This window comes from Gymnodraco acuticeps, unplaced genomic scaffold (genome assembly GCF_902827175.1).
Source record: "Gymnodraco acuticeps unplaced genomic scaffold, fGymAcu1.1, whole genome shotgun sequence".
NCBI lineage: Eukaryota > Metazoa > Chordata > Actinopteri > Perciformes > Bathydraconidae > Gymnodraco > Gymnodraco acuticeps.
The window spans coordinates 362,900-387,500 of NW_022990678.1; the positions used below are offsets into that span (position 1 = coordinate 362,900).

A 24,601-nucleotide genomic window follows, 5' to 3' on the forward strand; every position below is an offset into this window, starting at 1 on the left:
CTGTGGCGTTTTCTGAAATACTGCGGCGTTTTCTGAAATGCTGTAGTGTTTTGTGAAATGCTGTGGTGTTTTCTTAAATGCTGTGGTGTTTTCTGAAATGCTGTAGTGTTTTCTGAAATGCTGTGGTGTCTTGCACTTCAGGGCCACCGTAGCATTGAGATAGAATCTCATTTGCAATGCTGACCTGGCCAAGAAGGCAGCAACGTTACACATAACACAAAAAAAAACGTACACTGACCAGGTCAGGTTGGTCAGGTTGGTCAGGTTTTCTCGTTATCCGTGTTTTTATTCAGACAACAACAACGGAAAAACGGCTTTGGTTTCCCGTTTTTTCGTTTTAAATCAAAAACGAAAAAACGGAAAAAAGCTGGTATTTTCGTTTTTTGGCTTTTGGTTTAAACGAAAAATCAAACTGACAAAAAGTACACGGACCAATAAAGGTTGGGAACCCCTGATTTATATAATATTTTGAAACCACTTTTTCTACAACTTTATATACATTTTGTCTCAAGACAAGTATGTTTAACACAACAAGTGCATATTTTCGCTTTTTGGGCATGGATTATTAGATTTTTTATATGGGGGACATGAAATGTCCTCCAATTCTGGAATGACCCAGTAGCACTAGCAACTAGCTACAATTGCACTTCCTAAGGCTGTACTTGGAAATACGTGTAATGCCATTCAATTGCTAGAAAGCCTCAATACCTTTAATAATGTAAACAGTTTTACTTTTTGGTTGCAAACATCTTCATGTAGAAGTATGGCTCGTTGGTCTAGGGGTATGATTCTCGCTTTGGGTGCGAGAGGTCCCGGGTTCAAATCCCGGACGAGCCCACCGTTTGTTAAAAGTTACTACATTTATACATCGCATGGTTTCTGAACACGATGTTCTTTCTCACCACTTATATAATACTTCTAAGATTAATATGATATGATGGGTTAGACTTGTATACAGTAACAAGTATCCGCATACGTGGCACTGAGTATATCCAAGCCAACCAGAAGTAGGTCAAGTCTTTGAACATTTCTCAATAAAACATTTCTCTTACTCTGTTTAGCAAACAATAACAAAACGTATTAAGACTCCTGAAATAATCGGAAACATTTAAAAATGTGTACTGTGTACAGTATTTGTTATAGCATACATCTCCCTTGTTCATGGTTATGTCTAGCCTATACAGTGTATGTTTCCTTTTTATGTTGTGATCTTTAAGGATAATTTTCATTGTCGAACAAGTCTATGGTTGTTTCATGTATAAATGCAATGGTTTAAAGTGCTGTTTTTCAATATGATAATACATTATATTTAAAATAAATACATTTAATGTGTTTTTAACTTTTTATATTTGTAATATGCTCGATGGAAAGCAATTTCCTTAAAACGTGTGGTCTTGCAGTACTCGCTATCGGCCAGGAGAGGGAGACAAAGCCGTTTGCAAAACCTGGAGGTGTCTACGTCACCAGCCGGCATGACCCCTACATCCTCCACGCTGCTGCTGCTGCTGAGATGTGATTTAATGGGAGGACAAATATGTCCGTCTGTGAATGAGTGAACGTACCAAGAGACATTTTATTTACCCGTGTGTGTTTGTGTGACACTTCGGTCTTGTCAGAAAAAAAGAGAGGACGCTAACTGCTCAGAGGAGTGGACGTCAAGCTGTTTTCTGCCCTCAACAGCATCACCGGGTAAGCTAATTGTCACGGCTAATAGGAAGAAGCCGGCTAGTGTTATGGCTCTTCCTTAGCTAGCTAACTGTAACCGGCTCACCGTGAGACGTATATTCAAATATCAGGTTTCTCGCACTTGGTTAGCTTAGTCGAGCGTGGTTGAGTCAAGACTTGCTATAGAAGCTAACCTAAGGTAGCTAAAGAAAGACTAAAATGATCTTGCTCATTTACTTGTATCCATCATTCGGTGTTTTACTATTGTGAAAATACAAATAAAAAATAGTGCGAAGGCAAACTTGTGGGTGTATAGGGAAAGCTTGCAATGGGTAATCCTCTATTCAAAGCATAGTATAACTTAGGATAGGTTAGTGTTTTATGCACTCCTTAAAATTATTCCTGTTTTTGATGGGGAAGGAGCAATCAGATCATTTACTTTACAATAATGCCACTCTGTCAACATACTAATAGGAGGAAAATCCCTGCATTCAAAACATGACTTAAGTCAGTATGTATCAGTAGAATGCAGCCTACATAAAGGATCAAAGCTATTTATTGTACAGTATGTGGTCCCTGTCAGTATTTTACGATATGTTTATTTGTTATCATCAGAGGTGGAAGAAGTACTCAGATCTTGTATTTGAGTAAATTGTCCTGCAATCAAAATATACTTAAAGTACACAAAGTAGAAGTACTCAATATGCAGATCGTCCCATTTCATAATAATATATATTTTGATTTTAATGATTGATCATGAAAGTGTTCTCAAAGCTGGTAAAGGTGCAGTTAGTTTGAATGACTTTGTATACTGCAGGGTAGCTGGTGAGTTCTACTCAGGTGGAACTAAAGTCTGATTTAAGTGTTTATTATATTTCACATCATTCATCCACATCTGCAAATTAACTAAAAGTATTCAATAAATGTAGTGGAGTAAAAGTACACGATTTACCTCTAAATTGTAGTGGGTTAGAAGTACTAAGTTGCATAATATCGAAATACTTAAGGAAAATACAAATCCCTTATAATTGTACTTAAGCACAGTGCTTGAGTAAAGTTTACTTAACATCACTGGTTATTATTATAAATGCTGCATTAATGTATATGTTGTATTTTACTGCTACAAATGTTAAAGGTTGTGTTTTTTTATTTTTTATATATTATTGTGTAGTTTAATATACAGCAATGTATCATAATCTATGTATTGTTTAGCCTAAGAAATTAAGTATTGTTTAAGCACATAAGGGAATACTTTACACATGCTTAGTTACATTCCAACACTTTCTGATTTTGAAACAGTCAGCATAATTATAAAGAAATCTCAGTCATCTGACAGCCTTCCTGTGGTCTCTGTCGTGGTGAGAAAAGGGCTCAAATCCCTGAGGAGAACTAGCAATCATGGTTCAGGTGACCATGATAAACCTAGAACAGTCATTTGTTTCTTCCAGGTCTATGCAATGGAAGATTTAAGATACAAAGGTGCTCTATTTTGCCCGTTTTCAGGTTCATGTTTGTATGTAGTGTCTATACTCTGACTAGGGGTGTAACGGTTCACAAACATTTCGGTTCGGTACGTTTTCGGTACAGCAGAACAAATGATCACAAAACATGATTTTTTTGGGGGGGGTTTTAATTATTATTAAACTGTGAATATTCACTCAAATACAAAATATAATAAAATAAACATTAAGGTGCAGCATTTCGATGAACTGAAATAATCTGTATTTGAACTGTACTAGTACCTAAGCAGCCAGCTTGACATTATGACTTGCTTGTCATTGTATTGTCATGTTTTTTTAAAGAAAAATGAACTTGCAGATCTGCTGGCACTAACAATGTCTCCTGCTGTGGAGAACACCCTCTCGCTCAGGACAGAGGTAGCAGATACAGCCAGGTACCGCTTTGCTAACATAGCAACATAAGGATATTTGGCGTTTGTAATAGCTTTGGCTCGGTCTGAACTCTCTGCGAGTGGTGGAGGCTTAAATGCTAGTGGGAGTTGGGTTTGCACTTCAGTCTTTTTTCTTTTGGTACCGGTGATATTCACGTTCGGGTGATGCCTTTTCAAATGAGTGTGCAAGTTTGATGTATTGCCAGCCGCGTAACCCATTTTAGTTTAACAATGCCGACAAACCGCTTTGGTTCAGTCCACCTGTCTTTGTCCGTCATCCTTGTACGTAACTGTGAAACCAAAATGTTCCCAAACCGGAGACTTCAATGATGCTGGAGGATTTTCAAGCTCAACTTTATCTGCGTTCGCCATTTCGACAGTTCCTCAAATTACTGACTATAACGGAACGCATCCCTGTGACCAGCTCTCATAGTATGCCTCTCGTCCAATGAAATGACTTGGTCGCTCTATGACGCGTTGAGCAAATTGTGAGCAAATTACTCTGAATGCTGCGACGCAGCACCTGAGATTACTTCCAAAAAGTTGTTCACGTTCTCAATTTTTTACGTGTAACGTTTAGGGATGCCAGTGATTATTCGATTATTCGAATATTCGTTACAGTCTCCATAATCGAATATTATTTTTAAAAATCGATTTTATTTATATATATTTTTATTATTATTTATGTTTTTTTCTTTTTTCTGGCTTAGTTTCAACCAAAATATATACTAATGCTAATAATAGTAATAGTATTAATAATTGTAAATGGCCATTGGTCACACCACCAGTTTGTTTTACTGTAAACTTGGAGGAAGCCTGCGTGCAGAGCAGACTGCTGCTGCAGCACGCTACACACCCCCCCCCCCCCCCCCCCACCCCCCCCTCACACGTGCGACTAAAGATGAACAAAGCGGCAGGTAAAAAGAGTTCCTCCTCGTGGAACTACTTCGAACTTATAAGTCCAAAGGAAGTTAAATGCAAGCTCTGCGAAAAGACGTTGGTCTATCACAGCTCAACCTCAGCAATGCGTTTTGAGTGCATCCATTTGAAGATGCACGATGCGCGCACAATTTATTTATTGCAATGCTGCTATTATTAATAATACAGGCTACAGCCTGTATTAATAATAGCATTGCAATAAATAAAATTGCTATAATAATATTTATTGCAATGCTGCTATTATTAATACAAGCTGTAGGCTGTATTTAATAATGGCAGCATTCAGTGGCGGCGCCAGAGTATTTGTGTTGGGTAATCTATGGTAGGGCTAACCCATACAGTGGTGGGGCTCATGTCAGTATTTGTAATATAATTACATACACGCTATATCGCCCCCCTTGACAGTGAAACGCACGCGTGAGGCTTAGCTTTTATTAGTCTCCTTGTATCAGCTAAATTACATCGAGAGCAACAAGTGTGAGTTAAACAATACAATAGCCTATTCTGCTAATTCCACGTTGTTACAACATGGTACGCAGCAGCAGAAACAAGAAAAGTTGGCATATAGAATTGACACGGAGAGAGAGAGAGAGAGTAATAATCGATTTTGATCATTGTCAGTTTCTGGCAACCCTAGTAACGTTATATTCGTTCACACGTGTACTGAACCGAAGGGCCCGTACCGAATAATTTCGGTACGGGTACGTGTACCGTTACACCCCTAGTGGAAAGGGAGGAAAAGGGAAACCCCCCCAAAGCAAAATAGTGCCCTTTTTAAGAAGGAACTCTTAAATCCTTGGCTCTTCCAACAATGCAACAATTTACTTGTACATCATTTGTAGAGCCTTCTTTATGGAATTGGTTTCAAACCACAGAAAAGCCATACAAATACATTTGCAGCTTGAGCAATACTGTAATCGGAATCAAAACTGAAATGTTTGCCATTTCAAGAAGAGCTGAGATTTAGGGTGTTGGTAATCAGTTATGTATTCTTTTTTTTTTAAACTGCTCCTGTTGGATGAATGTAACTAGTCAAAATAACCAAAAGTATCCTTCAAATGTATTTCAGAACTGTACAATTGTAAAACAAATTAAAACTGACACTTCATAACTGTTCTCAGGTGCAGGAAGTAGGTTACATGTGCCCTGTGGCTTTCTGCTTCCTGGTCTCTGACCTCTAAGCTGACCTCTGGGTAAAAGTGAGGGGTTGAGACAAACCAAGTCATGTTGGAACCCTTTAATTGATGGTGAATGGTGCCTTGTTGTACACTCAGGATGAGTAGACAATTCGTTAAGTGAACCCCGACATCATGCCCGTAGCCATCCTTCTCTCATCTAATGATAGTCTTGGTTTATGATATCAGCCTGAGGACTTAGCAATAATTATGGGCCTTGGGTGAAGGTGGATGTGTCGATGCTCAGGTGAACATCCCCCTGCTCTAACGGTATATAAAGTGAACCCTGATGAAACAGTGGAGAGCACAGATGTGAGAGACGAACCACACTCTCTCTAAGGAACATATTGCTCTAAATTGTGAGGGAATAAGCGAGGGACTGCTGCCGTTTGTGTCCTTAATCATAAAAGGTAGGCAATGCTTTATCCGAGTTCAATAGTGCTGTTTTTTCCTACATTTTAACTTGCTAGATTTACTAGATTCGCGAGCCCAGTGTGCTATTTAACATACCTTGCTTTATGCTTTAGAATGATCAGACATGTTTCTTTTCTGATACTGACACCAGAACAGCTGAGAGGAGCACTAAGGAGAGTAACCACAGCTGGGGTCTGATTCTGAGTCGACTTCCACACACGTGGCACTTTGAGAACTAGGTAATAACTGTCATATTTGTTAAGGGGATATGTAGGTGCTGCAGATAGTTAAACACATTCTGTTGAATTTAAGGGTGGGATCACCACATCTATCGAATAAATAATCATGATATCCATTTCAAAAGATGCTCTGTGTCTTGTCAGTTAGCTGAATATCTTTGTGTTTTTGGCAAAACATTGACCCGACACATTTTTCAGAAATGTCGGAGAACAAACAATGAATATAGAAAGAAAGCTACCAGTTAAATAATCTATAAAGAAATTCATTTTAAAATGCAGGCTTAAATACTTTTCGTGGTTGCTGACTTTTTTGATGAAATAAGTTGTAATGTGGTAGCCTCTTCCACCTCAAATGTGTCCACTTATGGCGCATTTCCACTACAGCGCGGTTTAAGCGTGCCGTGCCATGCACGGCCCGTTTTGGTTGCATTTCCACTTTGCGTAGTTCCGGCTAGCGGGTACTATTTCACAGTTTTTCTGGCCGCATAAAATCAAGGTTCTTAGCGGACCAACAACCAGGCTGAGTATGCTAAACTAGAGAGAGAATCGCTGGCAAGGGGGCTACAACTACAACAAGATGAACATATTTGACTTGATTTAATTGTATTGTAATACACGTTTCAAAATGATGCCGAAGTAACAACATACTGATGCCGGTTAGTAAAAACCATTAATTATTGCTTTGACAGGGGCAGGCGAAAAACCTTTTTAAAATGCGTGTTTTCTGAATGGAGATCGGCTAAGCTAACGCAGTATATGCTCCGACCGTCCACACTCACAACAACGGCCTATACAGACATAAATAAACCAGCGACTGTATTCGCCATGACACAGGCAGTCTGTGGTTTGTACTTGTTTAAACTTTTGTCCAGTAACAGATATGAGGAGCTGTGAGCTTGAGTGCTAACAGCTAACGGCTGATGTTGTTTTTCTATGGTTCTCATTGAAGATGACGTCACGGCTCCGCCTACACTGCGTTACTATAGTTACTGCCCCAGCTACTAAACTGTGATGGAAACGCAGCATAAAGTGAGCCAGTCCTAACAAGGCCTATCCTGAATTGCTTTGAACTCCAGGGACAAAATCTGGCCGACTTGTCTGATCCTGGATCACAAAAAATGGGATTTCAAAATCTGATCGGATCTGATTGAGATTAAAAGTTTTGAACTCCTGGGCCCAGAAAACAAAGCAATGTCAAAAATCTTTGGGCTACATTAATTTAAATGCATTTGAGGTGTACTCACAGTCCACTTTTAGCTTGACTTTATGTGGCGATGACTGTACTAAAGGTGTTAGGTTCAAAGTTTTGCATTTTTTGCTTTATTCATCCACTTGTATACGCCACTGAATTGTTTTAAAGACAATTCATTTCATTGCAGGGGAATTCAATCAAGATTCTGACCAAAGGCAAGTTGAGTTTAGTTTTGCTGTAGACATGTACGCAAAAACACTGTACACCCTTCATCTGCTACCAAAGTAGTACACAGCAGGTTGACACATTTTTAGTACGGAGAAATGTGCCAAGTTTATATCAGCCTTTTTATCAGTCATAGATTGCTTCGCCTTGAGGGAAACTCCTTTTCTTTAGGCATAATGGTGAACTGATAAGCAGCTCTAAATAAAACGACACTTTTCCAAGATACATATAGAAGCTAAATTATTCTCATTTGTTGAAAGGTGTTTGTCTTGAGTGGTGGCGATTTGTTTGCTTTTAAATCCTGGCAAGTGCAGAAAGTGGTCCCTCGTGCACCTAATTTTGTTCTAATCTCTTTTTTCCATGTGGCGTTCACAGGCTGGTGGATAAGTGTTTGAATTGGCTGCGTCTCCTGCCTCAGCTCCTGATAGACTTGTGACCAATCAAGAGCTTTCTCAGGCAGGCGGTGATGATGGCAAGGGAACATTCTCTTGTGTGACGACGATGTGACGCTAATTCTGATAACACTGTTGTTTGCCTGATGAAGCCTAATCACCACACGTGCTAATTCACTCAAATTCGGTGCTCAGACTTCCTGGGGACAATGGTGATGAAAGTCAAATGTGTTTGTTTACCACCGTTTCTTTCTTTATTACATCCTAGCTCGTGGCTTGTCTAGCAGTCGCCTGTTTTGTTTGTGGTTTCTTATCTGACAGCAACGTCATGGTGACTTTATAAGAATAGTAACATATTTTAAAGGCTGAGCAGAGTAAAACTATCTGCCTGCCTCTGGGAATTGAATCCAGCAGACTGTGACCAAGCATTTTCCTGTCCTTCTCTACCCTCTTTAGAATAGTGCAGGAATGAGTCTTAAAACCCGGAAACGAGTCTGGATTTTTTCAATTTAGGGCTCCCTTGTGTAGAAGTCAACTTTTCTTGAACGTGTTTTTGGTTAGAAGCCTGAAAGAAGGGCTGTGGTTAACACAAGCTTATGACATGTTCAAGTTTTGCCCTACGACAAAAAATACCCACTGGGGAATGTCTGAAGATTTTCTGTGTTGTAAAAAACAGGGATAGCTAACAAGTGGCTAATTGACACTATACTACTCAACGTCATCACGCAGAACACAAGTCCGCCTTTAGCTTAGCGGTGTTGATTTGAAGTCATGCGGCCGTGAGGTTGTTTATAACATAATGTTAGCTATTTACTCTTGGCGATTTACGCTTCAAATATAATAAAAGGGATGCTAATATGTGGAAGAATCCTGCTGCACAATACGTAAGCATCATAAAGGTGTGCCAAATATCTTATCTTCTGAAATATTCCAAAATCCAATGGATCACAGTGTTTCCCACAGATCTGAAATATAATTGGGGGGGGGGTTGAGGTGATGTGCCTTTGTGACGTGCAACAACATTAACCTTTCTGTTGGTCGCTTGTTAGCAGACCCTTCACGCGATGGCAGAGCGTACAGGTACAGGCAGGGCCCATAGTGATAGCCCTATAGTTTAAATATACTACCCACAAATAAACATGGACATGGGTTACTATTTAACTTGCTCCCCTGGGGAGATCTTTTATTTTATTTTAGAGTTAAATGCATCAATCTGGTGCACTTTGAGGGAAAATTAAAGAGACTAGATCTATGGGAACACCTATATGAAACAGAACTGTATACATTTCAATAATCATAAAATCATGGCCATAACCATAACATGACATCCCATATCCAATATGAAAAAACACTGAAACTTGTTTATAGTTGTGAGTGTGTCTGGGCTCTTGAATCAGCCTCTCCTGTCTCCCTCCTCTCCTCCCTGCTCCTTTCCCCCTGCTCCTCTTTGAGGCAGAAGCAAAGACTAGTTTTAGCTCTCAACACGTTTTTAAAGTCTATCTTACCTTTTTTCCCCTAGTTAATTTTTTTTAAAATTCATGCATATTTTACTAATCACTACCCCATCAAATGGAAATATGTGTTTACATAAATGGTGACCAAACCATTTGAGACCCACTGAGAACTTAGACTAAGTTAACTATCTAAACACTCAGAGAGTCCTTCACCTCACCTGAGTTGAGGTTATCCCGAGCTTGAATGACACACAGAGACCAATCAAGGGCTTTGATTTATGATCTGTATGACAGTGGCCATGTCGGCAGGCCACATCATGTGGACAGCCAGTCACCCTGTGTGAGGCAGGCCACTTAACAGGCAAGGCCATCGGGAAACCCCCCGGTCCTCCCGATGGCCAGACCGGGACTGGGTACAGGAGGCATAGAGCGAGGGATCATTGTCCACAAGTTAATCGATCGCAGATGGCGTCGTGGTCACGGACGAAAAAAAAAAAGAGTTATTAAAAAAACAAACTAAATGGGTCGCGAAATATACTTGGGTGGCCGTTAATTTACCTGGGCGGCCCGCCCAAGTAAAGTCTATGTGTGGGAAACCCAGTGGTGAACCGTGTCTATCACAACTGGACCTTCTGTAGACACACCCACCCCCAGCCGCCGCCGCCGCCGCCACCCCCTCCCCCTCCGCGGCATTATAATATCCGTCTTTTCACTGAATTGTCGTCTTGAAAAGGGTACTCACAACAATTCCGCAACAACTTCATCTTCATATATATATATAATAAAACGGCATGAATTGCTTCGTTGCATTCGTTCTAGATCCTTTGTCTCGAGCCAGTTAACTAGCGGGCCTTCTAGAATACCCTGGAGCCAAGGGAAACTCTGAAAGAACACCCCCATTGGCTTCAAATCAATATATGATTGGTTGATCAAACTGTCAGTCCAAACGTACGCTCTCATTCAGTGCAACGGCCAGGGCATTCTATCAGGATGTAGAATACCTTGGTGAAGGATATTCTACCCAGAGACCCAGAACAAGATCTGATTGGTTGCTTTCTTTTCTAACACAAAACCACTGAAATGCGTAGTGCATGGTCCGAGAAGGACAAACAAAGCAACGTAACACTGTAATATTACAGATCAACAACACAGATACGATTCTCATTTATTCATTTTATATACATTTTATTACATCTTATTTATATAATTAAATCGATTTTTTGTTTGTTTTATCTGAGTGTTCCAGGGTATTCTCTGAATACCTTGAAGGCCCTGACGGTTCGCCACTGGGGAAACCCTGGATCAATCCCATTGCTTTTCTTAGAGGGAGCCTTCTGGGTCCATCTACACAAATACCTCATTACATCACTCTATTCTCATTCTCCTCTGCTGCTGGCTCTCTTGTAAATATGTAACTCCATGGCAGCGACCTTCATTGTCGTGGTGAAGGACTTCCCTTCTGCAGACTGCCTGACGTCTTTCCTCGCCACCCTTTTATCTCCACTGCTACAAATAGGTCTTGGACTCTAAATGCACGTGCGTCTGAGATTGCGGTGACATCAGTCTGACCTGACATGCTGACATTTAAAAGCAGTTTGTATTGTTTGAATTGGACCGTAGCCACACTGAAACCAAGGCAAAGGTCTGCCAGTGAAGAAGGATTCTGCTCCTTTCGTGTTTACTTTTAGCTTTGCTGTTTGGACCTGTATCTCTCCTCGGCAAAATAAGGACTCCAGAGAAACTTTCTCTGGATGGCACTTTGGGATGTAAGCCTTTTACATGCACAAACAAACAACAACATAACACACTACTGGTTATCTAGTTATCTTGCTCTTTGGTGAATAGAGCAGATTCTATATTTGAAATCAGACTCAGAATCATTTTAATAAACCTTAAATACTGATAGGCCAACATTGACCCATGATGAGTTTTACTACCTACAAAAAGAAAACATGCATTTAAAAAGAACCATTAGCCTTATAATATGATTTTTGCCATGATCACCATCTAATGGCCAATGAAATCTTATCAAGAACGGGACAAGCAGGAAGTAAGCTTAAATCGCTCCTGTGGGTATTGTCCACAGTAATAACTGTTACATGTCTAATATATGTAATATGTATGCTAATGAACTCTGCTTTTTGACCTGTGTTTGTAGAATACATCATATATGAGATTGCAGTAGTTCACACATGTTAACAATCAAAAGGTCCATGTTTATCCAGGGCATGGCTGTCTTTTTGTTTTGCTGCTGCCTCTCTTAAAAATGTTCTCCAACACCTTGCCTCTCCTATCTCTCTTAATAAAAAATAAATGTGGAGAAGGAGAGCCATATCACTTTACCTCTGGCTGATTTCCTGCAACCAGAGGCGGGCTGGAGGCAGACCAGCAGGGCTCATAGTTGGAAGTAAAGCCACAACTCCTGTCGATAATACAGGTTTTTTTTGTTCAAGTCCTATTGATATAAAGACTTAAAATAAAAAATGTGCTGGAAACCACCAAAGGACCAGGGTTTTCAGATTGATTTGAGCTGTCCCATTGCTCTGGTTGTGTTCACATATTTCTAACAATTCTGCGAGTCGGGGGGAATAACTAAGTGACATTAAAGTTATGTAGTTGTCATGATTTGTAAGGAGTTTGGATTTGGTGGAAACGGTAGACCCATTAGTGATGTACAGAAACAAAATAACAAATAATTTTAAACACATCTTTTCATGAAGTAACGGCTTAGCATGTCGAACGTCTGCGTGGTTATGATCCTCGACTTTAACTTGGACAAACAAACAGAAAGCCCACGTTCATCTTCACCTGCCAGGGTTCATTTTAGCATAGCTTCGCGTCACGGAGAAACTGATGCCATATTATGCAAAATAAATGGAAATAAAGTTAAAAAGGTTTGATACATTTACGTATATCAACTCAAATCCAATACTTTGGAAATATTAACTAACTAACCCTAACCCACTAATTCCCATCTCTTATTTCATTAAAGAGGCTCCATTATGCATGTTGGTGTTTCCTGTAGTGTGGGTGCATGTCAATGGTCTGCAAACAGTGGCGGAGCTGGGGGGTGCAATCCTGGCCACCCCAAACACCCTCACCACGGGGGCCCAAACAATTTTAGAACATTAAGAAAAAATTGTTTAAGTAACCTTTCATCATTCATCAAGAATTAACATTAATAGGACATTATATTGATAATGTACTCACTAAACTTACAATTCATTTAACTTATTTACTTCCAAAAGTTAATTATCCAAAGCCTCTGTACACCCCCTTCTATTTACATGTAATGGTTTGGTCCTGCCTCCAAACGCGGTGCAGCACCGCCGGCACTTTCTAGCAGAGAGTGAGAGCATGTTAGGACTTACCTGTGTGCCATGTCTCTACGACTCACAAAGTCAGGCTTTCAAAAGAGAAAAGAAAGGAGAGAAAGACAAGAGAGAGGGGCTAAAGGGCGACAGTATGTCACCCAGTTTCTCAAAGAAAAGGTGGGTGTGGTCTATGAGTGGTGGAAATGTGTCTGTTAGCTAAGCGTAGTCCATTGTAAATAATAATGGTTATGTTTTGTTTTTACTGAGCTGACATTAAGTACTGTTAATATCTATACAGGTTTTTAATTTCACTCCTCTTTTAGCTGACATTTAGTAAATGCAGGTACATTTTTAGCAGCTATTCATACTAAATCAGTTGTCCCTCCCCCTGGTGCCAGGACCAACAGATCCATCTCTAGACTCAGCAGCCCTGTCCCCCCATAAGTGTTATATTTTCACAGCTCACTGTCAGTAAATATTGTGCAGTTAGTATTGGACTACAAGATAGATGCAAGCCTGTACAGGTAGAGTTAATGAAAGCATAAATGAGTGGGTTGGGTTCTAGAGGTGTGGGTACAGCAATTGTGCTTGGTTGGCGTGGCCTGGGCCTGGAGGTGGGGCCCAATGTGATATATTTCCATGGGGCCCAGAATCCCTGGCGTGTATGGCCAGAGGGCAGGACCTATAACACATGTACTACCCAATAGCATTGTGAGGCTGAACAAAAGGACCTTTTGACTATGTAAATGTAGTCTTTTAAGAAAACAAAACATTTACTGACTTTTTTAGGATAGCTTAAAGTAATGTTGTAAAATTACAACCGGGGGCCTTACAGGGTTAAGGGCTATTGTTTATTGTTATTTACTTTAAGATGTTTATTCTTAACCTATCATTTAATTTAAAAACTCTTATTTAAAGGATGTGTGTGTGTCTCTGTATTCCTGATGATACACTGAGAGAATGAGCTCATAGGGCTGCTGATCACCATAACCTAAATAGTCTGTACAGTATATTGCACTACATTTGTATAATGTAAGCTTCGTTGTTATTTTGCCTGCGGGAATAAGAAACAAATAGTTAGATATACTGGATATTATTTGATCTATTCCACCACTTAATCCCAAATAATGTAGAGGTGTGTTGTAGGTGCCTTAAATAACCCCTTATTTTATAGTGAGATGTATTTTTATGTTCATATAATAGTGATGTCAATGCCACCCCAAAATGATCACTGGTTCCATCCTGGCCACCCCACTGAAAATGTCCTGGCTCCGCCACTGTCTGCAAAGGCTAAAAGTTCCATCTAGATGGAGTTTCTCTCCCGCACACTCCCCTGCCTGAAACGTCTCCACTGGACTCCATAGTGACACTATGTAACACTCTCACTTCTATTGGCTAGCGCTCCAACATATTGTACATGATATGCTTAGAGGCGGGACATCTCTAAGCAGTTTACCAATCACAACCGAGCTAGCCAGCTAACCAATCGGAGCAGACTGGGCTCTGGTTTCAGACAGAGGGTGAAAAGTGATTTTTGAACATTAAAAGCATGGAGACATGTCACAGTAGAGGCATAAAATACTATGATGAATGAAACGTATTTTACTTTAGAATGACGTACTGTAATGGAATACTTGTATCTATTATTGTTATCTGTTATACTCGAAAAATGTAAATCTATTCTACAAAAAGTCCAAAATATGTCCATCATATTTTCCATATTTTGATATGATTGCTAGTTTATTTTTACACCTGGCTTTGACCTATGTTACAATAGCAGCCATACAGTAAGGAGGTTAAGGTTCAGAGCTCCTCTTACTTTTACAATGATTTTATGAGAGCAAAGTGCAGGGAAAGGGAAACAAATGAAGCTGAAGATACGTCCAAAAAACACAAAATAAAGCAAGTAGAGGAGGAGACAGTTCATTGGTAGAAGTTGACATATTAGGAGAGTCTTCTCTTTGCCTCCTCAGAGAGGGAAACCGTTGGTGAGTATGACATGAAGGAGAAGGCAGACAGACTATCCATTTTCAAGTTCTGTTTGCTCAAGGGCATCTCAGCAGTATTTTTAAAAAGAGAGGAGAGGCTGTCTTATTTTCTTTGGACTCTCCTGGCTTTATAAACAACTTCTCTGGAGTTCCTAAGCCCTCAGTGACATAAACTTTATTATATTGGCTTGCAATATACAGCTGCAGTATATCCCTGTCAGATTCCTAACTAAATTGCCATTTATTTATTTAGGATTAACAAGGGAAGCTCATTGCAGATTTAGAAAAGGAATGGTGTGGGTTTGGCTCAGTGCTGGAGTGTTTGGAATCTGAAAAAGTCCACGGTAGAGTGAATACAGAACATTGAAGATGGCAGCTGCCATGTTAGATTTCCCCACCGGTGAATCGTAACCTCTGTTTTACCGTCTGTCTCTCTCCTCTACAGTCCACTGCACTTCTGAGGAGCTTGCTGCTTTCTTCAGGCGTTTCTTCCTCTCCGCTCGCTATTTCCCCAGACCCCCTCGCTGCTCCCAGGTAACCTGTGGGCATTACTCGGCACGCTCGGAGCCTCCAGGCAGACAGACCCAGCTATCATTAGAGGCTCTGTAGGAAAAGGTGAGCGTTTTTCACACACAAATGAATGGGTGTGATTATTCAGCCCACTTTTGCATATGGACCTGCCGGGTGCACTGTAATGAATCAGTGCTCTGTGCGTTGAACCACACGGGAACAGTTTTCCATATATATGTGTGTGTGCTGTGTACATTTGAAGTGTGTGTCGGAGATGGCTAAAGTGCATGCACTATGCAGTTGAAATGCTTGCATCATTTTTTGGCTGATTTATAAAAAAATAGTTTGTAATCCTGCTGTGTGTGAATTGAAACCGGGCACCTAACAACGCATTATAATAAAAGCTGATATCACTTTAAAGTATTTGTTCAGATAGTATGAATTATCAGTACATTTTGTGTTTATAGAGCGTTACTGTATTCCTTTGCTGGGTTATTACCTTGGTGTATTGTGTGGTGAATGTGTGCTAATCTCTAATCTGTAATTGTGTGTAATTGTGTGTAATTGTGTGTAATTGGCGGCTGTATTTATCCCACCAGTTCCCTCCTCCCTCTGTGTGCTTTGAGCCTCAGGCAACGGCCTAACACTGGGTCTTTGAACCCTTTGGGGGTTTCATCTTCTATAGGGGCACCCCTTTTCTACTCAACAATTGATGCAATAAATATCAATACATAGCATAGTTATCACTGCTCCCTTTTTTTCAGTTCTGACTATGCAGTCAATGGTTCTGACCCACAGTTTTCTGGGACTACCAAAAATGGGCAGCAAGTGTTTCTTTAAACTTGTCATGACTTGTTAGTTGATCAGCATCATTCAGGCTTTAATCAACTTTTTTATCTATGCAATGTTATTTATGACTGTATGTGTAGATTAGTAAAACCACCATTTTACAACAAAAGTATTTGGATTTATCTTGAAAACAAAGTTGTTTATATTCAGTGCTATATAGTGTATTTAGAAGGAGAGATCATTCCCAAGGAAACGTTTATTTGAGCTCTGTTATTTAGATTCAATCACACATAGTATACACATGCACAAACAGGACCTATACACATGCATTCATTACAGGGGCCCTATTTAGCTTGTTAGGGTTTTCCTTTCCCTGTAGTTGATATATAGGTTTTTCTTCATTATCGGCAAAGGCTACAATCCCAAAGTTCCCTCCCACTCCTGGACACCAATCTGGACTTGAGCTAGCGACCATTTGTTTTGAAGTCCCTACAGACTGAGCTCTAGCTGCCTTTTGTGTAGAGTAAAGAGTATCAGCATTTTGTATTTGTCGTTTCAAAGGTTTGGTTCAACTATTGTTCTTATCCTTGACACCCCCAGGTCATCGTCGTCCCCCAGCCGGTGAAGAAGCCATGCTTATCTGCTCACCTCATGGCTGTGCCGCAGTGACCATCACCCCCCTCCAGTCCAAGCTGGTGTTTGTTCTGGCCCTCGCTGTCCTTTTCTGCCCCTTTGACCAGGTGACATGTAAGGGGGAAGGTCAGACACAGTCCCCTGCCCAGGTGCTGCAGGACCTGCTGTCCCGCTATGGGGACAACAGCACCATCACGGTGCCCCAGCTGCGCTCCCTGCTGGCCCTGCTCAGCCAGGGCCAGGTTGAAGAGGACAACATCAGCAGCAATGTGCCCGAGATACCTAAAACAACCACGCCCCCCAAAACCAACAGCTCCAAGGTGAGAACAAAAGCACATCTTGTGTTAGCAATATGAATATATGAAACAGTCAAATGTTGTTGTACCTTGATATGATTTGATGTTTCCCCTATAAGTGTTCATTAGGAAACACGAGTAGAGACGACAGTCCATCTTTGACCATTACTCACACAACTATTCCCTGTTATCCCTTCAGTGTGAATCAATCTTTTAAACTGAAAAATGTCAGTAAATAGCCCACGTTTCTTTGTTTGCTGACCAGCAGTCAAAACCCAAAGATATTTTATATACTACAACATTATAATAACTATTGATCTTCTTCTTTTGTTTTGTTATTGTGGTTTTTTCTTGTCAATTGAATGATCATGTAATTCGTGGGACTTGCTGCTGAATACAAAGCTTGGTTCAGAGTCATCATATCAGAGCTGCAGTTCCCTAACCCTATAGGTGATGAGGTTCCTTTTATTGCCTTCTTTAACGATGGCTCCTGACATGGACTTGCTCCAAGGTGGTCCCATTATGAGTTAGAGATCTTCTGAAAGAGTGGGACCTGGTCTAAATTCAGTCAAATCAGATCTGTGCTCATGCTCTTTTGATCTTGGGTTAATTGCATGAGTAAAAGTAATCTTTTCTAACAAAGCTGCACATATATTTTGATGCATCAAATAGTGTTGGGCAATATGCTGACATTTTCAACAGGCAGCCCAACAACTGGAATTGGCGATATTATAGTGCGTGTGTTTTACAGCGTATCATGTGAAAGCAGCTCAAGTCTTTGATTGAGGAACATTCAATTAGCAAAATAAAAATATACAAACGGCACTAGGCTTGCATTACTCACCACCAGACACAAAAAAAACATGGTAATCTTTTGAATGGCTGGTAAATTCAAACTCTAGCCATTAAGCAGGTGGCTCTTTAAAGGCTATTTAAATTAATCTCAATTCTGGGTGTTTCTAAATCACTAAACATTTGTAACATTAAAGAGATGTAAGGGTGTTCTTGTATCCTCCATGGAGTGTCTCCTTAGCCTTTTGAGTATTCACCTTCTTTTTTTAAAAGTTGTAGCAGTTTCAATTCTTTTGGTGGGAGCCTCAGCGTCCCTGCCACACTGAAGCAGGCATGGTAAATCCAGCTTTAATCCTGCCTGGAGGAAGCAGGAGCCACCGGTACCAAATAGCTGAAATACTTAGCATATTTCCCATGCTTATTGTCGACGATGATTGACTCACTTGCTGATCTGCTTTTGAATAGATTTAATCTGAGTAATGTTGGAAAAGTTCTGAACACTTCTGAGAAATGAAAGGGAACAAAGGTTAAGGTCACTCGTTTGCAAGGGATTCACACCATTGTGTGCTGCTGTCATACAGAACAAACATAGGGAGTTCCTGTTGTGGTTAAGGTGTGAGACTCGCTTCAGCCACGTTTAGTCACGTGTCGCCTGTAATGAGCTTTCAGAGGCAGCTACTCGTCACTGTACACACGGCATTCCATTATTCACAGATGCCACAGTGAAATGTATCTTGTTTTTCTGAGAACAGTTTATAGTCAGTATTGGAACTCGTTTATGTATAGGTAGATGTACAGTGTTAGGGCAAAGGGACAGTGCAGATACAAAGGCAAACACTAAGTTAGTGGACTAACATATTAAATCAAGCGCCAAATACACATCAAATACTATAACAAAAACATACAATCGTTGAATAGCATATTGAATACATTTACTGCTGTTGTCAAAAGCACCTCTTGTGTTTTAGCTTCAGGAAATTCAATATTATTTACACTGATACAGCATCTATTGACTTTTCAATGTGAGCTTTACGGTTGGATACATACATTAAATAGATTTTAGAAATGGCAAGCTATCTTTTGGCTAACACCTTAGAATTACAGACGATTTGAAAGTAAAATGAGGATGAATGCCCATTTCTAGCTTTATTTAAACTTATATAGAATTGATGAAAAGAAGCAGAAAACATACTAGGTTTGGGTCGGTTAAGGAAAATAATCAACACTTGGTTTCAATACTGTCCCATCTTACTGGTTTTCTTTTTTTATTATGTGATGAATGACACTTCAAATACACCAAAGCCTAATGTGATGTGTTCACATGTGTTTGTTTTGTCTAATCCAGCTGGAACCAAACAAGGCTTACTTTAAAAAACATGTTTCAGTAACCTAATCTGAGTATCAAAATGTTGCCTGAATACTGATTAATTTTGTACAACCTCAATCTGTTTTAGTGTAAAGCATACAGTTAAGTTCACACACACTATTTTATGAACATATAGGTTCAGCTATTGAATAAAAAAAGAACAAATGAATAAAAGAAAATGAAAACCATAAAGCAAATTCAGCCAGACGTTGTATAGATTCACACTTAGCCTACAGAACAATACAGCTTACAAAGAAGAAATAACATCTGATCCTTCTACAACAAACACTATTAGCTGTTTTTTTGTAACATTGTAATCCTGCTAGTAATCACATTTTTCGAAATGTAACATGTTATCTGTTACTGCCTAAGCTTGGCTAAAACAATAGTTTAAAATAAAAACTAACTTCTTTGGGCTAACTGGCTGACTTTAATTTCCAGTGCTTAGCTGCAGACACACTGGCCATTTACAGCATCAGTGAGCAGTCCCGGCTGGATGGGCAGGGCCTCCAGGAGCTGTGCCCCACCATGCTGCAGCAGCTGGATGCTGGCACCTGCAGGGCGCAAAAAGAGGAGGAGTCAAGCATTGGCCCCAGGCCAACGGACGCCGAAGGTGAGCACGGATTCGATACTTATCTTTAACACGCTATTTAGCTATTTATCGATCTTAAGAACAATCAACATATGTTTCTTTTAAGATTCCTGTAATGAACACTAGGTTACATTCTTTTGATTTAGAGCAGCGGTTTTCAAAGTGTGAGGCGCGTCTCCCCGGGGGGGTGCCAGATATGATACAACAACAACAATGGGGGACTGCGTCTACAAGCTACAACACTTTTTTCTTTTCTTCTGTGACTTCAAATTTGGTTCACAGATATGTGGATATTTTATACAAGTGTAAATGTATGCACACAAGCTCAGATTTTTTTTCTGCTCACATCAGGTTTTACAAGCTCTCGCATTTTGCACCATATCTACCTTCATACCAGAAAGCTTCAGGGGAGGCGCAGCGTCAGATTTTTTTAACGAGAAACAGTGAAATCTAGCTAGTTAACTTCAGCTAAGTTTATGCGAGCGGCAACATAGATCGATTTTTAGTGAAGTTACCTAAAGTGAGAGAGGAGACAGCGTCTGGCACAAAGCGTGTGTCACTTGGGGCGGACTGGTCCTCTGTAGAATCTGTAGAATTGCAGAACGGCCGGTCGTCAAGGGCCGTTGGCGGCCGGCTCGGTTCGCTCACGGCCGGCACCGCCCTTCATTTTTTATGTTTTTAAACGGCATCATTGAAGTTTGTTAGAGATTTGGAGGGCAAACTGGCCCGCTTTTCAAATCTCCGCGTGTCCCTATCAAGCTGGTTATAATACAGGAAGGAATCCATATCTACAAAGTAACCGTTAACAATAATCTACTTTAATGGCAATATGACAATGCAATACAATCATTACAATACAACATCATATATTACAGTTATATTGTAATGCTTAAGGAGTAATGCCGGCTCACTCCTGCCCTGGTTCCCGTGCTGCGGAGATCCTTTCGCTCGGGGCAGCATGTGAAGAGAGACCGAACACCAGGGATCCACCGGAGATATACCAGAGTAAGAAGGAGGGGTTAGGTGTTAGGTCAGCTGGTCATCTTTTCAGGTCATCTCATTGAGCGACGCAACGCTGGCCAGCAGGAAACCAAACAGGCTCACTTTACAACAAAAGGTCTCAAGGCCTGCATACCTACACCTCCCCCACAGAGCAATAAAACCCTGTTTACTCCAACCAGCCCAGAATGTTTATAGCCATTTGTAGTCCTTACATTTATGAAAGGATAAAACAGAGAAATCAATATAAAACACAAACACAGGTATTGTTTGAACAGTATTCACTTAACTGCTACTATTGATAACCACCAGAGAAACCCAAGGGACCTCTCTTAATATCACAAACACTGTAGCTAGATCTAAGTTGACTGCAAATCAAGACATGCTCTCACCTTCCCCCATCTTCCTTTGTCCTCAAAAACACATGTCAACAGGCCCCAAATCCAGCTCACAGTTTTACCCAAATTATTCCCATTTTAAGCTTATCCATAGTTTGCTAACATGAATATATACAAATATTACACTACAAATTGCGCTGACAGGCGACAGAGGTCCACCGTTTCCCCGCAGCGAGGCTCCCCCCGTTGACAGTCCACTAGCGCCCCCTCTTACTGGACCTCTTTGAAATGCAATTGAATGCCCCTGCATTATAGCACCAACAACAATAATAATAATAATAATTGGGAGGGGGGGGGCGCGGCTGTTCTTATGTTCTCTGAGGGGAGGCTCACCTTCCCACACTTTGAAAACCCCTGATCTAGAGGATAACAACAAATCCAATGAAAAGACCAAAACTAACAATTCATTAATTGTACTAACGGAGCATATTTCAATGATCATTTTAATAACTAAAGAGGCCCTATTATGACTTTTGGGGTTTTCCCTTTCCTGTAGTGTGTTATATAGGTTTTTGTGCATGTTGATGGTCTGCAATGGCTAAAATCCCAGCGTTCCCTCCAGAGGGAGTTTCTCTCCCACACACCCCCCCCCCCCCCTGCATCTCCATTGGAATACTTTGTTTACTTCTGTAACATAGTGCGTCACAATGCAACACTTGAGCTTTGGGGCTTTTTAGGGCTCCAACACATTGTAGGCCAAGGGTCGGGACATTTTCGACACATCTCCAAGCATGACCAATCCTAACAGAGACGGCCAGCTGAGCAATCAGAGCAGACTGGGCTCTGGTTTCAGACAGAGGGTGAAAAGAGGTGCTGCAGCACAGGCAGTACGCACGTCTTTTTGAACATTAAAGCATGTCGACGTGTCACAGTAGAGACACTAAATACAACGTATGAACCTTAAAATGTGCATATTAGAGCCCCTTTAATCATATTTGTTTTGGTCTTTCCAATGAATTTGTTGACTGAAGAAAAAAGTATCAGCAGCCTTATCCTTTGAATGTATTCTTTAACTGTACTGTACTCTAAATGTACTTAATTGCATTTGTGTTGTCTGTTGGTAAACAACTTTGCAGTTGGTGATATTTCTTTTTACAGCTTTTGTATCTGTTCATTGTGTAACTAACTACATTCTGCCTATTCTAGAGAGACTTCATCATCATTTCTTTCAATCACTAACTTTTGAAAGTTTGTCCTCATTTCTCTTTTCTTTACAACTGTATTTTCAGCTAATACATGGAGGCTTTAAAAACACATTTCTCCATCAAATCTGAGCTCCAAAGTGTGTGTATTGTTGCCTGGAGACAGTGCTATCATGATGTCCCCAAACGAGATGAAAGCCATAACAATCACGCACAGATAGCCAAGGCTCAGATTGGATTTCTCAGTTTGGCTACAAAAGCAACACATCCTGAAATCGTGCCTCAGTCAGCACATCAGATAGAAAGCAGAGATGTCCTCCAGGTAAAGACAGTGGGACAGGAAACCATCCCTGCCACAAACTGCTCCTCTTTCCTTGGCTGCTGACTCATTGTAACTCCACACAGACTGCTCACTTTACACAACCATTAGGACGTCCTTGCGAGCCCTGGAAGTCATTTTGGTCTCCATCCAATTTAACAAGAGCTATAGTTGAGTGAATTGCAGTATGTGGCTCTCATAAGAAGCTAGCTGATGACAGACTTTGAGAACGTGGCCATCTTGTGCTCTGTCCTGCCGTCGATTGTCAAAAAGCAGCAGTGCTTAAAATTGCCTTATTCAGCTATTTTGGGTTTTTCCCTTTACTGTAGTTCTTTATATAGGTTTTTGTGAATGGTCTGCAAGAGCTAAAATCCCAAAGTTCCTCCAGAGAGAGTTTCTTTCCCACACACTCCCCTCCTGCCTCAAACGGACTCCTTTGTTTACTTCCACAACATAGTGACATCACTATGTAACACAGTTGATAAACTTCAAATATATGAAGCCATCATAGCCTTGGTAAACCAACTCTCAGATGTCAGTTAGTTGAACCGCACTCATCTCATTCTTCATCGGGTAGAGGAGAAATATGTTAGCTATCTCTCCCCTTCCACTGATACATGTTTATTTTTCTTATCACCCTCTCATTCCCTCAGCTGGCCTCACACTCGCCCTTGTAGACCGCTTATTTTGGCCTGAGATCTGTTTTGTTTGGTCTGCCAGCAGCAGGGAGGCGGAAGCCATGGAAATTCAACTCTCTCTCGTATATCTTGATCCTTTCTCATTACCTAAATGTGATGTTTTTGCAACCATTATTTTTTGTTGGTATAAAATCAGATCAGATTTACTATCGAAACACATCACTGGTCATGGTAAAGTCAAAGCACAAACGGCACGATTTTACTTGTTTTAGGGTGTTGATGCTGATTTAGTATTATCTTTGCTTTTGTCTACTTTGTATCCCTTTTGACACCATGCCTAGCAACTATCTTAAAGGTCCCATGTCATGGCCATTTCTACTGATCATAATTCCATTGTTGAGGTCTACTAGAATAGATTTATATTGTGCAATTTTCCAAACTCACATTGGTTTCTCATACAGCATCTCTGTAAAGTATGTGTATTCACCAGGTATTCACTCTCTGTCCTAAACGGCTTGTTGGAGCTCCTGCCCCCCCCCCCTCCCTGTGAGCCCAGTGTGCTCTGATTGGTCGGGACGTTGCGAGGCTCGCTGCTCAGTGAGCTGGCTTACTGGTGTGGTTTCCGGGTCGGCGATACAGCGAGATAGCGCGCTACTCATCCTGAGCACACACAAACGGTCACAGCCGAAGTAAAAACAATAAGTGTGGCTTGATATTGAGTAAGAAAAAGGTTTATAAACGCTGTGAGAATGGGTCTGCTGAGAGCATTTCTCCGCGGTCCCAACTCGTCTATTACCAACCAGGGAGCTCTATGCAAGTCAATGGGACTCCCTGTTAGTTGAAAATGTACGCTAAAGGTCCTGGTGTGTGAGGAGCTCCGCGGATTGGTCCATTTTCGTTCCCGGAAGAAAACAAATGAAAAAGAGAAATCTCCAACGAGGCGTTCTGGGGCAGCATAGACAGGTCTTTTCTGTGTTAGAGTTTTACTACCTACAGGGTGTACTTTGAGGGTTTGTGACTCTGCAGACCGTTTACATGCAGAAAAAGCTACATAACACACAAGGGGACGGGTAATAACCGGAAAAGCATATGATGGGAGCTTTAAGATGTTCATTATCAACTGCTACCTACAGGCCAGCAGTTTTCAAATGACCCGCAAAACTACTTTGGTGTTATCTCTTTTGAAGAAGAGTTCTCTAGTTTCTTGTAACATGAATAACTTCAGGTCGTTTTATGAAA

General features: G+C 40.6%; 1 protein-coding gene and 1 non-coding gene across 5 annotated transcripts in view; both read left to right on the top strand.

The window, feature by feature from the left end:
- The first annotated feature begins 765 nt into the window (after window positions 1-765).
- On the top strand, window positions 766-837 carry trnap-ugg. The gene has a single exon. It is a non-coding gene; the product is annotated as a tRNA-Pro (tRNA).
- A 583-nt stretch (window positions 838-1,420) lies between these two features.
- The window catches only part of slc39a14 (solute carrier family 39 member 14), a 39,639-nt gene continuing 16,458 nt past the window's right edge, over window positions 1,421-24,601 (top strand). The window contains exons 1-4 of one of the 4 annotated variants that reach the window (XM_034230123.1): window positions 1,422-1,689; window positions 15,334-15,503; window positions 16,788-17,140; window positions 19,716-19,887. In XM_034230123.1, coding sequence (XP_034086014.1) covers window positions 16,820-17,140; window positions 19,716-19,887 — 493 coding nt within the window. In that variant the 5' untranslated portion in view covers window positions 1,422-1,689; window positions 15,334-15,503; window positions 16,788-16,819. Of the gene's footprint in view, window positions 1,690-6,012; window positions 6,081-15,333; window positions 15,504-16,787; window positions 17,141-19,715; window positions 19,888-24,601 lie in introns of those variants that run through there. The other 3 variants (XM_034230122.1, XM_034230124.1, XM_034230125.1) reach the window with 3 other exon arrangements.